At 42.5% G+C, this 13,776-nt stretch overlaps 1 protein-coding gene across 3 annotated transcripts in view; it reads right to left on the reverse strand.

The window, feature by feature from the left end:
• The window catches only part of nup35 (nucleoporin 35), a 40,593-nt gene that overhangs the window by 18,414 nt on the left and 8,403 nt on the right, over positions 1-13,776 (reverse strand). The window contains exon 1 of one of the 3 annotated variants that reach the window (XM_048533866.2): positions 4,277-4,614. The exons of 1 other annotated variant lie outside the window; for it this stretch is intronic. In XM_048533866.2, coding sequence (XP_048389823.1) covers positions 4,277-4,289 — 13 coding nt within the window. In that variant the 5' untranslated portion in view covers positions 4,290-4,614. Of the gene's footprint in view, positions 1-4,071; positions 4,212-4,276; positions 4,615-13,776 lie in introns of those variants that run through there. One more of the 3 variants, XM_048533867.2, reaches the window with a different exon arrangement.

Genomic DNA, 13,776 nt, shown 5'->3' on the forward strand with positions numbered 1-13,776 from the left:
ATTATGAAAAGATTTGATAGAATACACGTGATGAGACGAGGTGGTCAAAACCAATGGGCATAATGTGAAGGTGCTGGTATGGACAAACCCTGAAGTCACACGACACCAAGTTTATTGGCATCACATGCTTTCAGAGCACAGCCCCTTTGTTAGGTGCAGTGAGAACAAAGAACAGACCCAGGAGTTCATACACAGCAATCAAAAGATTTTACAACTGGTGTGAGTAGAGTGTCAGATGATAAGTCTCGGCAGGTGACCAAGAGTGTCAGACAGTGAGTAAAGTGTCAACAGCTAAATAACCAGCGAAGGAATGACCTACAATCCGATGAAGTGAGGCTGCAGGATAATTTGAAAAAAAAGTTAAAAATAAAGGTGGTGTTGGAGGCAAACTACGTGACTGGAATTGCATGCTGAATTCAAAAACTATACAAACTAAAAGGTAGAAAGAGCATAACAATTTATCAAAGTGATGCCAATTTTACAGATACTGACAGTATGATGGGGTTACCTGTAACACAACTTCAACCCAAGATCACGGTTGAGGCCATATTCACAGGTACAGAACTCTACCTTACTTAGTCTGTACAGTTTTGAATTTGTTATGTGATTCCAGACACTTAGTTTGTCTCCAGCTCCATCCTTACTTTTAACTTTTTTAAAAAATTATCTCTCTGCCTCACTTAATCGGATTATACGTCATTCCTTCACTGGTTATTTAGCTGTGACACTTTACTCACTGATCGACACACTTGTTTACCTGTACAGATTTATCTGACACTCTAATGACACCAGTTGTATGATCTTTTGATCTTTCTGCCCCTAATCTCTGTCTAGAAATTCCGGATCTGCGTTCTCTGCTCTCTCAGTGCACCTGATGAAGTAGCAAAACAGCTGACATAAATGGCTGCAAATACCATCTCTAAAGGGATGCAAAATGCATGTGCACAAAAACGAACCCAACATAATTTAGAAGGGTCAGAATGCTTTTACACATTGAATTTGTGCTTTTCTGATTGGAAATTTAACAGACCAATCAGATTTACAAGTTACCATAATGAAGAAGGTACAGCCAAGGAGACCTACTCTGCCAGTACTGCCAAGGAGGGCAAGTTTTGCTTCATCAGCCCCAGCCCCAAATTCCTAAATCCCACACTCCCGCCCCACCACTGCCTACTGACATCACCAGCACATCTGCATAAGACAATTGCTGCGGGCCGTCGTAGCCAATGACCATCACAAGCCTCTTCCGATCATGCCCAGAGGGCTATTTTCTTGTCATGGATGATCCCTCCAAACGTAAGAAGTATAAATACAACTGAGTTATCCGAAAACAGTTTCTGTAACAGACCCTTCAAGCTATTTAATACGGACATGCATCCAGCCAGGGAATTGAGTTAGGATTTATTTCATTCTGTTTCCACTGGCAAAGTTAGCCTCATTGTTAACCAACTATGAAGCTCAAATCTGTGCTACCACTTACGCAAAAAAATGCTCGAGTACTTCTCAGCAATTTTAGTTTTAATCTGCTAGATATGCTATTAACGTTAACAAATTACCATGTTTCCAGATCATTGCAAGATAAATACCAGTTCACAAGTCACATAAGTCACAACTGACTTGGAAAAGTTTACTGCTTTTGTTTTGAGTTATAAGGAACAGCAACTTGGTTGCTCACGCAAAAGAAATTCTACTTAGAAGGAAAATTGTACTTGCTTATTTTGAGTTAACAAATGAAATTGGAGAGATTTAATAATGGATAACTTCTCGGATCAAATTATGATAGTGTTCAACCACCAACGAACATAAAAAAAAGGAGGCAGTTAGTAATTTGACAATAAAGCCATATTCATATTCATACCATATTCATCATAGAAAACAAGTCTCAAAAAGAAGTGCTGTTCAGTTTGTTCCAATCAACATTTTTCACCCTCAGAATTTATCACTTACAGCCACAGAAGTTATAAACTTGAAAACAAGAACGTTTGATATAAAAACAGAAACTGCTGGATAACTTAGGCCTGGTAGCATCTGTAGACAGAAAGCAGAGTTCATATTTTGGGTCCAATGACCCTGCTTCAGAAAACCAAAGAATTGTGGATGCTGTAAATCAGAAACAAAAGCAGAAGTTGTTTTTTCATTTTCTGAAGAAGAAACCTGACCTGAAACGTCAGCTTTCCAGCTCAGACTGCTGTGCTCTCCAGCTTCACGCTGTGTTATACTGGTAAACCTCTTATGCAGCATCTCTAAAATTCTCCGCCACTTCCACATGTATCAGCCCATTAACTTCCGGATTCCGCATCATTCTCTGCAACTTCTGCCACCTGTCATCTGATCCCACTACGAAGGATATATTTCCCTCCCACCCCTATCTGCCTTCCGGAGGGAGCACTTTCTCCGCAACTCCCTCGTCCACCGCACACTCCCTACCACCACTGGCACCTTTCCCTGCTACTGCAAGTGGTGCTACACCTGCCCATACACCTCCACCCTCACTATCCATCCCAAACGCCCCCCAAAAAAACTTCCACATTAAACAGATGTTCACCTACACATTCGCTGATGTGGTCTATTGTATCCGCTGTCCCCAATGTGGCCTCCTCTACCTCGGGGAGACCAAGCAGAGGCTTGGAGACACTTTGTGGAGCACCTACACTCAGTTAATGACAAACGACAACACCTCACAATCACGAACCACTTCAACTCCGACACTCTGGGCGACATGTCCACCCTGGGCCTACTCCAGTGTCACAACGATGCCGCCTGAAAATTGGAGGAACAGCACCTCTGATTCCACCTTGGAAGCTGACAACCCAACGGTCTCAACGTAGACCTTACTAGCTTCAAAATCTCCCCACCCCTGATGTCATCCCAAGACCAAAACCCCCACTTCATCCCCGCCTCCCTGACATGTCTGTCTTCTCTCCCACCTATCTGCCTCACTATCCACCTGTTATCATCACCCCCACACTATTTATTTCAGAGCCCCGTTCCCCTCCCCCATTTCTGTAGAAGGGCCCTGATCCGAAACATCAGCTTTCCTGCTCCTCTGATGCTGCCTGGCCTGCTCTGTTCATCCAGATCTACACCTTGTTATCTCAGACTGCAGCATTGGCAGTTCTTACTATCTCTGGGAGCAGTATCGGATCCTCATGTTAATTGCAATTTACACAAAACAATGTATCACAGAATGATTTAAATTGTTCCGTGCACATGAAACAACTGGTTTTATAGATTAATATCTCAGCACAACTTTGAATCCTAACAAAGTGAAATTTGTATCTTCAGTTACATTTTATTCACATAACTATTCCTCACCACCTCTACACTCTTCATGCATACCCCACAGATTAGTGTTGAGAGCCTGAAAACATGAACGATTTGATTCAAATGACCTAAGCTAATTAAACGTAAAGCCACAATGCAGAGAGCTGGGCCCTAATTCAATGTCTGCTTTCTAAACCACAATAGTTCACTGTAAGGAGATAACAGGAAGAGTATCGATCCAGAATTAAGAAGTGTTTCCTGGCAGATGATTATTACTTAAAAGGTCAAATGTAACACCTGATTTCCCTGACCTTGCTACTTCAAATTAATTATCTTTATTTTAAGATATTTACGTTGAACGTAAGGGCGTTGGTTGGCCATCCGTGGCTGACTATTTAGCATTCTCTTGTAGCCTATGCGGCTGGGCTTTGCTCGTAAGAACCACTCTGTTAAAAACGGAATATTTTATTGTATAGTCGCCGAGTGCAACATTGCAGCGGAGAGGTCATTAAGTGGTTACCAGCTTAAATAATCTCAAAGAATTGCAATGGCCAGATAGCGTCACGATTTACAAAGCGCTAAATAAGCCTGACTCAACGTTGCTTCTGCGCAAATTAAACCTTCCGAAGAGGAAACGGCACAGGGTCGATTCAGTGCCGCAATTCCACCCGTAAAAGATTAGAGTTAACTAGGCCCCAACCGAATAAATTACGATCCTCATACAGCATGTAGTGCACAAAAATACTCCACGTATGCGACCCATAAACTGACGAAGTTACCGAATATTAATCTGTGTCCTTCACCTACCTAACATGTCTGGATGACAAAAGGTTGAATGAAACAGTTAAACAGTAGGGGGAAGCGGTTGGAACATTTTCCCCACGTCCATGTGCGAGTGGCACCGCTTCACTTCCGCCTGACGAGCCCACCAACCGTCCTCTGCCCCCACCTCGCGCTCTCGGAATCCCCTCGCTCAGGGGGCTCGCGCTCAGCCGTTGGAACCGCTTCTTACCTTGGAACTCCATGACGGTGGCGATGGCTGCTTCCAGAGTGTGGGCGACACCTAGACCTAAACTGAAGCAGCTCCTCCTTTACCCGCTGCCGCCTCTTCCTCCAGTAAGTTTCTTGGTCGCCGCCTCCTCCACCTCCAGTCGCAGCAGCTCCTACTGCACCAACTCGATCCACTTTCAAAAAATGGCGGAAAATCTCCCAACTGTAAGAGCGGAGCTGCACGATGGGAAAAGCGTCACTCACTTTACTCGATTGTGTTCTTCTCAAGGACTGAGCGTGGAAAGTCCTGCAGCCTCGGTATAGATGCCACGCTTCTCTAGTCAATATGTGATTGGATGGAAGTCGACCATTCTGCTACCCCAATAATTGAGAAGGCACCAAAAGAGTGATCAGTGTTGTGAGAGCAAATGGTGTAGAGAAAAGTGCATTTATCTGCATACTGTTAATAAGAACGTGTAGAGGAAGGGTTTCCAGAACAGTGCCGGCTCTGTCTTAGTTCCACGTGTGGATATCAGCAGGGTTCACAGATCTCAGATAATATTCATCATCCTGAGAGGGCTTAATCTGATTTTACACCTACCACACACTCCCCCAAGACTTTTGTTCAATCCCTTTACGTAATTATAATTTAAACATTGACATTTTTCTTAATGGTATAAAAAAACCATAAGAAATAGGAAGAAGAGTAGGCCCCTTGAATGCGCTTAGCCGTCTAATAGGGTGATGGCTAATGCTACACTCCTCGTCCATTTTCCTATGCATTCCCTCGAGCCAATGATTTACCTACTGAACAATAATCCATCTATCTCTGCCTTAAATAAACAAAAGTGTAAACTACTGGAGAAACAGATAACATTTTAGATCGGTTCTGAAGAAGGGTCACTGGACTGGAAACTTTATTTCTCCACGGATGCTGATAGAGCTGTTGAGCTTCTCCAGCAATTTCCGTTTTTGTTTGTTAGGAGCGACCTCATTATCTATAGCAACTGATATGTGTGCCCAAAAAGTCCATGGGCTGGCCCAACATAGACACTCACCCTTTTCTAGCCATTGTCCTTCCTTGTTCCCTAAGGTGTCATTCAGTTCTTCACCCATGGTAGTTCATATGAGAAACAGTGTGAGAGATGCAGATGCATTTCCCAAAGCAGTTATTGAAGTTACTCCCCAGGTTACAGAGAGAAATAGGAAGAACTCCTGTCACTCTCTTCCCCTTTTTGTCTTTTCAACTTCCTGATGCAGATATTTGCCTCCTTTCGTTGACACCTCTTTGATGCCCTTCACTTTCAGGATGTTGTGACAAATACAGCCTAGGTCCCTGCAGTCGCATCTGCTTACACACTCAGCCTGCTGAAGATTCAGCCTTGCTACAAGCAGAAAGTGAATTACTGACATCCCACCCAAGGGCTGAGAATAGGCAAATAGTGAAGAGACTTGGGGGAGGGAGTGGGAGTAAGAAGAATTTTAATAGCTAAACATGAGAAAAGACTGAACTACAGTTCTGCAAATTTATCAGTAGAATATGATCTGAGTCAGACACTTCTGTAGTTCTCCATGTTGTAGATTGATGGATCAAAGAATGCAGCATCATCCCAGAACAAAGAGACTCTAAAGCATATTGACTGATCTGTTGACATGCCTAAAGATGTAGAACTATCACAGCAGATGTACAGGTTGACTTGAGAACTGTAGAATTCAACAGCATCTTCTTGGGAAACTGTTGTGGTATATTGGAGACTAAGACCTTACTACTGACTCAGGCACCTCAGAAGTATTGGGAAGATCACTGTGATCTTCTATACATTATCAGGAAAGATTGTTTACACATAAGCAAACCTGGCTACACAAAGGATATTGAGACACAATGTCTCTTGAGTTCAAAGAAGCATGAGGACAATAGGGAAGATGAATGGACTTAATTACTCTTGGATGACAACTTGCTCCAAATGCTCTGTAACAAGTCCCAAACTTTCTCCGAGTGATGGGGTGGTGTCTGTGGTAAGGAATCTTTACTGAGATGATCATTTTTAGTCATAATCCTGTGGTTTATCAGATCACAATACTCAATCTGATTATCACCTTGACTGAAAGTTATGCCATAGTTGGTGGGAGTAGTGTTGTCATGCAGCTTGACAAAGTGGTACAATGCATGAGATATCAGCACTATAATAAGAACATCCTCACTGAAACCTGCCATCTTTTCCAGCTTAAATCATAAAAATGATTACATTGCCAGCAACTACCAAGGTGAATGTGGTGATGAATATTTTGTACTGGTTCCTTCCAGGCTGAAGTTGTAGATACTTCAAACATCTTGCAATTTTCTGTCCTCTGTTGCATTAGTGATAACATTGGGATTTTCAATTCAACAAGTGTTAAGTAAATTTCAATCCCAAATACAAATGCAAAATGCTACTGATTCAGGCAATATGAGAAGCAGAAAATGCTAGAAATAAGCAAGCCAGGGAGCATCCTTGGACACTGAAACTCAGGGAGGATGCTGCAGGTGGCATTTAATGAGACAGGAGGGTGCTAGGTCTCGACCACTACCTTTTTGCTACTGGTCTGGTTAAGTCCAGGGCAGCAGGCTCATAAATGGGCTCCCTGCCATATTGCTAATTGAAGCAATTAATGGTGTTCTTAAGGGTATCAACTCATTGCCATTGAGTGAATACATATGGAAAGCCTGAAACGTAAATTCTGACATGTTTGCTTGCAGAATTCAGGGTCGGGGGGGGAAGTCCTTCAGTGCTGAAAGGCTACCCTTTCGACCAAGTGTTGATCCCATTCCCTAGCACCCTGCAACCCGTCTCCCATCATCACTTATCTGTGCCCAAATCCATGGCATTCTTAAGCCTCAGCTTGGTATGATATCAGCAACTTCACTGGCTGTACAGTGATACTGCTAAGTAATGAAGATCTACTGAGCTATCAAGAGATGCTTGCCTCAGACTGACAGGCAGTTCTCGGCAGGGAGGACTAGGGCCTTCAGCTGCCTGAATCTGGTGGAAGACCTGCCATTAGCAATTAGCTGGTACTTAATTTCATGGGCTTTCATCAAAAGAGGTGACACAATAGATCATCACCTCTCCAATCAGTGGGTAAGATCCTTGTTGCTCCCATCAAATACTATCTATGTGATTAATCTTTTAGGTCAAACAGTCTTCAAAAGAATTGAAAAATGTAAGTTTTAAGACAGTGAAAGGAAGGGGGTGAAAAGGAACAAAAGTGATGCAATGAAAAATAGGAGAGATTAAATGACCAATGTGTTGGGAATGCAGAATCAAAGGGAGAAACAACAGATGTGTATAGAATCAAAGGATGTGCCTCAAGCTTGTAAATTAGAAAAGGACCAGGCTCCAGCTGTGGGACAGGAAGGGATAATTTAAAAAGTAAATAACCAGAAAGGAGAAGCCAGTTGGCCTAATAGAGACCACAGATAGGCCAAACAATTGATCATGAGGAACCTTGGGATCGGAGGTCGGGAAAAGGAATTTATTGGATTCGGGTCGTATGAAAGATAGGCAGCATCCACAAGGAGTGAATAGCAAAAACAAAAATTAAAAACACAGCTGGGAAAGGTTGAAACAAAAAATTTCATTTAATGAACCTGGAAACAATAAAGTCAAGTGGGATAGATCTGGTGATTACTAAAATTAAAAGTACTTTGGGGAGGACTCAAAGTTGAGTACAAAGATAAGTAGACATAACTTACAGTTCAAGTTAATACTTAGAAGTTAGACCCAGGCTTGTTAAAGTTCTGGAGTGAGAAGTAGGATTTCCCTAGAGAAATTGTATGTGATAATTATGCCCTCCCACCACCAATCTAACCCCCAATCCAGCTTGTCATGGTTTTAACAGTATTGGGCAAATTTTTAACTGCTGATGAAACTTTTACAATCTGTGTCCACATAAAATTAAACTTCCAAGTGCAGCATTGGTGGGAAGCAAAGCTGTTTGGCACCAACACTGTAGGTCTAGCGCAAGTACAATCTAACTCAAAGTTAGGGCTCAACGTCACACTACAGCCTGGAGCAGGCCAACTCTTTCTGCTCCACTTTAGAATTACTATGAGGCTTGGAAGTTCACTTCTAGGTGCAAAGCCTAAACATATGGTGGGTATACAGCTTAGCGATACTTGACCAATGTTCAGAATTTTTTTTAACAAATATAATCTTGACAAACTTATCACTAATATTGCTATGTAGAAGTGATGATGGCATGTTTCAAGTTTGCCTGTAAATTGTGTAATGTTAAAAATCTAATCACATCTTGATACAATCAAACCTTATCATAGACCACATTGGAATAACTTGTGCTATGTGATTTATATCATCTAAAGTTTTATTTTTCATTTTTACGAATGACTACTACCATTCACTCATCAGTTTTGTTGAAGGACATATAACAGAAACTTGGTGAATTGCCTTTACTTTCAAAAAAATGCTGACTGACCTCATATGTATTTCCAGCATTTTCTACGTTAATCTGAACATTAGCTGAATGTTAGCCTTCAGACACATACTTTTCTGCTTTGATGTTATTGTTCACAATGTGGCATTTTGGATTTGAAAGCTAATATCAAAACACGATTGCAGTGAATCCCAGGGGTTAAGGATTGTTATGACCACCTGATTTAATTGCAATGACAATGGGACATCTTTATGATGTAATCACTGTGTGCAATTGAGAAATACGGTTGACACTAACTGCATTAATTTGTTTGCAACAGTAATTATTTACCTCCTAATACAAAGTAAAACCCTGCAGATGCTAGAAATCTGAAGATGTAAATAACAAATGCCAGAAATACACAGTGAGCAGTTAAACATCCAAGGATTCACAACTTATTGAAAAGACAGGAAGATGGGCAGAGGGGCGGGGTTGCCTTGTTAGTTAAGAATGAAATTAAATCTACAGCACTGAATGACATAGGGTCAGAGGATGTGGAGTGGAGTCTGTGTGGGTGGAGTTGAGGAACCACAAAGGCAGAAAAAAACCATAATGGGAGTTATGTACAGACCTCCTAACAGTGATCAGGACCAGAGGCGCAAGATGCACCGGGAAATAGGTAGGGCATGTCTGGAAGGCAAGGTCACGATGATCATGGGGGACTTCAATATGCAGGTGGACTGGGTGAATAATGTTGCCGGTGGATGCAAAGAAAGGGAATTCATGGAATGTTTACAGGATGGCTTTTTGGAACAGCTTGTGATGGAGCCCACAAGGGAGCAGGCTATTCTGGATTTAGTGCTATGTAATGAGCCTGACTTTATAAAACATCTTAAAGTAAGGGAACACTTATTAGGCAGCGATCGTAATACGGTAGAGTTCAGTCTGCAGTTTGAAAGAGAGAAGGCAAAATCAGATGTAATGGTGTTACAGTTAAATAAAGATAATTACAGGGGCTTGAGAGAGGAATTGATGAAAATTGACTGGAAGCAGAGCCTAGCGGGGAAGACAGTAGAGCAACAATGGCATGAGTTTCTGGGTGTAATTGATGACACAGTACAGAGGTTCATCCCAAAGAAAAGAAAGATTATCCGGGGTGGGATTAGACAGCCATGGCTAACAAAGGAAGTCGGGAAATGTATCAAAAAAAAAGAGACAGCCTATAAAGTGGCCAAGAGCACTGGGAAATCAGAAGATTGGGAAGGCTACAAAAAAAAGCCAGAGGACAACAAAGAGAGAAATAAGGAAGGAGAGGAACAAATATGAAGGTAGGCTAGCTAGTAATGTTAGAAATGATAGTAAAAGTTTCTTTCAATACATAAGAAACAAACGAGAGGTAAAGTAGACATCGGGCCGCTCTAAATTGATGCTGGAAGGCTAGTGATGGGAGATAAGGAAATAGCTGAAGAACTTAATAAGTACTTTGTGTCAGTCTTCACAGTGGAAGACATGAGTAGTATCCCAATAATTAAGGAGAGTCAGGGGGCAGAGTTCAGTATGGTAGGCATTACAAAAGAGAAAGTGCTAGAAAAGCTAAAAGGTCTAAAAATTGATAAATCTCCTGGCCCCGATGGGCTACATCCTAGAGTTCTGAGGGAGGTGGCTGAGGAAACAGCGGAGGCTTTGGTTGTGATCTTTCAAAAGTCACTGGAGTCTGGGAAAGTCCCAGATGATTGGAAAATTGCTGTTATAACCCCCTTGTTTAAGAAAGGATCAAGACAAAAGATGGAAAATGATAGGCCTATTAGCCTAACCTCGGTTGTTGGTAAAATTCTAGAATCCGTTGTTAAGGATGAGTTTTCGACATTTTTGGAAGTGCAGGGTCGGGTTAGAACGAGTCAGCATGGATTTGGTAAGGGGAGGTTGTGCCTGACAAACCTGTTAGAATTCTTTGAAGAGGTAACAAGTAGGTTTCACCAGGGAAATCTAGTGGATGTTATCTATCTAGATTTCGAAAAGGCCTTTGATAAGGTGCCTCACGGGAGGCTGCTGAGTAAGGTGAGGGCCCACGGTGTTCAAGGTGAGCTGCTGGCTTGGATTGAGGATTGGCTGTCTGACAGAAGGCAGAGAGTTAGAATAAAAGGCTCTTTTTCGGAATGGCAACCAGTGACAAGTGGTGTCCCGCAGGGTTCAGTGTTGGGGCCGCAGCTGTTCACTTTATATATTAATGAGATCTGGATGAAGGGACTGGGGGCATTCTGGCAAAGATGATACGAAGGTAGGTGGACAAGCAGGTAGTACTGAGGAGGTGGGGAGGCTGCAGAAAGATATAGACTGTTTAGGAGAATGGTCCAGGAAATGGCTGATGCAATTCAACGTGAGCAAATGTGAGGCTTTGCACTTTGGAAAAAAGAATACAGGCATGGACTATTTTTTAAACGGTGAGAAAATTCGTAAAGCAGAAGTATAAAGGGATCTGGGAGTGTTGGTCCAGGATTCTCTAAAGATTAACTTGCAGGTTGAGTCCGTGATTAAGAAAGCACATGTAATTTTGTCGTTTATCTCAAGAGGGTTGGAATATAAAAGCAGTGATGTGCTTCTGAAACTTTATAAAGCTCTAGTTAGGCCCCATTTAGAATACTGTGCAGGAAGGACATACTGGCACTGGAGCGTGTCCAGCGGAGATTCACATGGATGATCCCTGGAATGGTGGGTTTAACGTACAATGAACGGCTGAGGATCCTGGGATTGTATATATTAGAGTTTAGAAGGTTGGGGGGAGATCTAATAGAAACTTACAAGATAATGTATGGCTTAGAAAGGGTGGACGCTGGGTTTCCGTTAGGTGGGGAGACTAGGACCTGTGGGCACAGCCTTAGAATTAGAGGGGGTAAATTTAAAATGGAAATGAGGAGACATTTCTTCAGCCAGAGAGTGGTGGGCCTGTGGAATTCATTGCCACGGAGCACAGTGGAGGCCGGGACGTTAAATGTCTTCAAGGCAGAGATCGATAAATTCTTGATCTCACAAGGAATCAAGGGCTATGAGGAGAGCGCAGGGAAGTGGAGTTGAAATGTCCATCAGCCACGATTAAACGGTGGAGTGGACCTAATGGGCCGAATGGCCTTACTTCCACTCCTATGTCTTATGGTCTTATGGAGTCAGGCAGCATGTGTGGGAACAGAATTAAGCTGAATCTAATGTTTTTCTCCTTTGTGAATTTCATTGAGTTTCATGGAGGGGTTTTCAACATGAGGTGATAGGAGTTTTCTTGTGTTATTGTGCTAATCCTACCTCATTAATTATTGTCCAGCTCTTCACATCTGCTGCGAGCCCAACTCTATAACTTGCTACACCTGGAAGTACCTGCCATTGATGGTATATCCAAGAATGAATGAACTGGCATCTGCGGCACTGGCAACATGTTTAAAAGGCCCTAGTGAATCTGGAAAAGCACGATCAGTCCAGCGTTTCCTTACATGGTTCATGACATTTGCTCTGGACATGGAAGATAAGGAGAAATGAGTGCCCTGCTTTGTAGACAGACATCCGGAGATACTATGGACAGGAGGTGCAGAAGAGGGACGCTCTCTTCCCCCAAAAGCACCAGACTCCCCCAGCCTGGTTCAAGGTTGCCAGCTTAGTCAGTACTGTTTCCATGGGTCTTAGGAATGTTCAAAAATACCACGGAAAGGACTGTGATCTTCTGCATTCCACAGGAGTTAGTATCACAATCTTCCCTCTGCTGCATCACATTGACTCTGCCATTGCATCTATCTCACACAAAGGCTTATTTTGGACCATGCATCACATTGACTCTGCCATTGCATCTACCTCACACCAAGGCTTATTTTGGACCATGCTCACAATTGCAAGCAACATCTTCCTTTGCTAGTTTTCATACCCAATACTCTCTACGACTTGCCTCCACAGTCTTCTTTGACAATGAGGTCCACAGATTCACCATCCTCTGGCTGAAGAAATTCCTCATCATCTCAGCTCTAAAGGGTGGCACATTCACTCTGAGGATATGCTCTCAGGTCCTAGTCTTTCCTACCAGAGAAAACATCTTCTCCATGTCTACTCTATCAAGACTTCTCAATATTGTGTAAATTTCATTGAAATCTGTTCCCCCAAACTTCTAAATGTCACTATGTACAGACTTGGAATCCTCAATCACTCCTGATATGACAAACCCTTCAACCCTAGGATCATTCTCATAAGCCTCCTCCAAGCCATCACATCCTTCCTTCAATACAAGGCTCAAAACCACTCATAATATTCCAAACGTGGTCTGACCAGAGCCTTTTGCTATCTCAGCAGTACAGCCCTGCTTTTTTATTCTGATCCTCTCTTAAAATGGTGCTAACATTGCACTTTGCTTTGGAATACTGTTTTCAATTCTGGTTTCCCTCCTCTAGGAAAGATGTTGAACTTCAAAGTGTTCAGAAAAGATTTACAAGGATATTGCCAGGATGGAGGGTTTGAGCTATTGGGAGAGGCTGAATAGAATGGGGCTATTTAGAGCATCAGAGACTGAGGGGTGACCTTATAGAAGTTTATAAAATCATGACAGAGTGGATAGAGTGAATATCCAAGGTCTTTTCCCCAGGTAGGAGAGTCAAAAACTAAACGGCATAGATTTAAGGTGGGAGGGAAAATATTTAAAAGAGACCTAAGGGGCAACATATGCGCACAGAGGGTGCTGTGTGTATGGAACGAACCTCCAGAGGAAGTGGTGGAGGCTGGTACAATTACAACATTTAGAAGGCATCTGGATGGGTGTAGGAATAGGAAGGGTTTATTCGGATATTGGCCAAATTCTGGCAAATGGATTAATTCAGAATATCTGGTCAGCCTGAATGCGGTGGACCGAAGTGTCTATTTCCATGCTGTATATCTGTGACTATAAAGATACTCTAGTGTGATTTGGACAAGTTGAGTAAGTAAGAAATGGCAGATGCAGAAAAATGTGGCTGTATGTGAGGTTATCTGCTTTGCTAGCAAAATCAAGAAGGCATTATTATCTGAATGAAGGTAGATTGGGAAGGGGAGGTGTTACAAGAATTCAAGTACAGGAGTGGGGGTATCTCACTGCAGTGGTACAGGGCC

This window comes from Stegostoma tigrinum, chromosome 7 (assembly GCF_030684315.1).
Source record: "Stegostoma tigrinum isolate sSteTig4 chromosome 7, sSteTig4.hap1, whole genome shotgun sequence".
Classification (NCBI taxonomy): domain Eukaryota; kingdom Metazoa; phylum Chordata; class Chondrichthyes; order Orectolobiformes; family Stegostomatidae; genus Stegostoma; species Stegostoma tigrinum.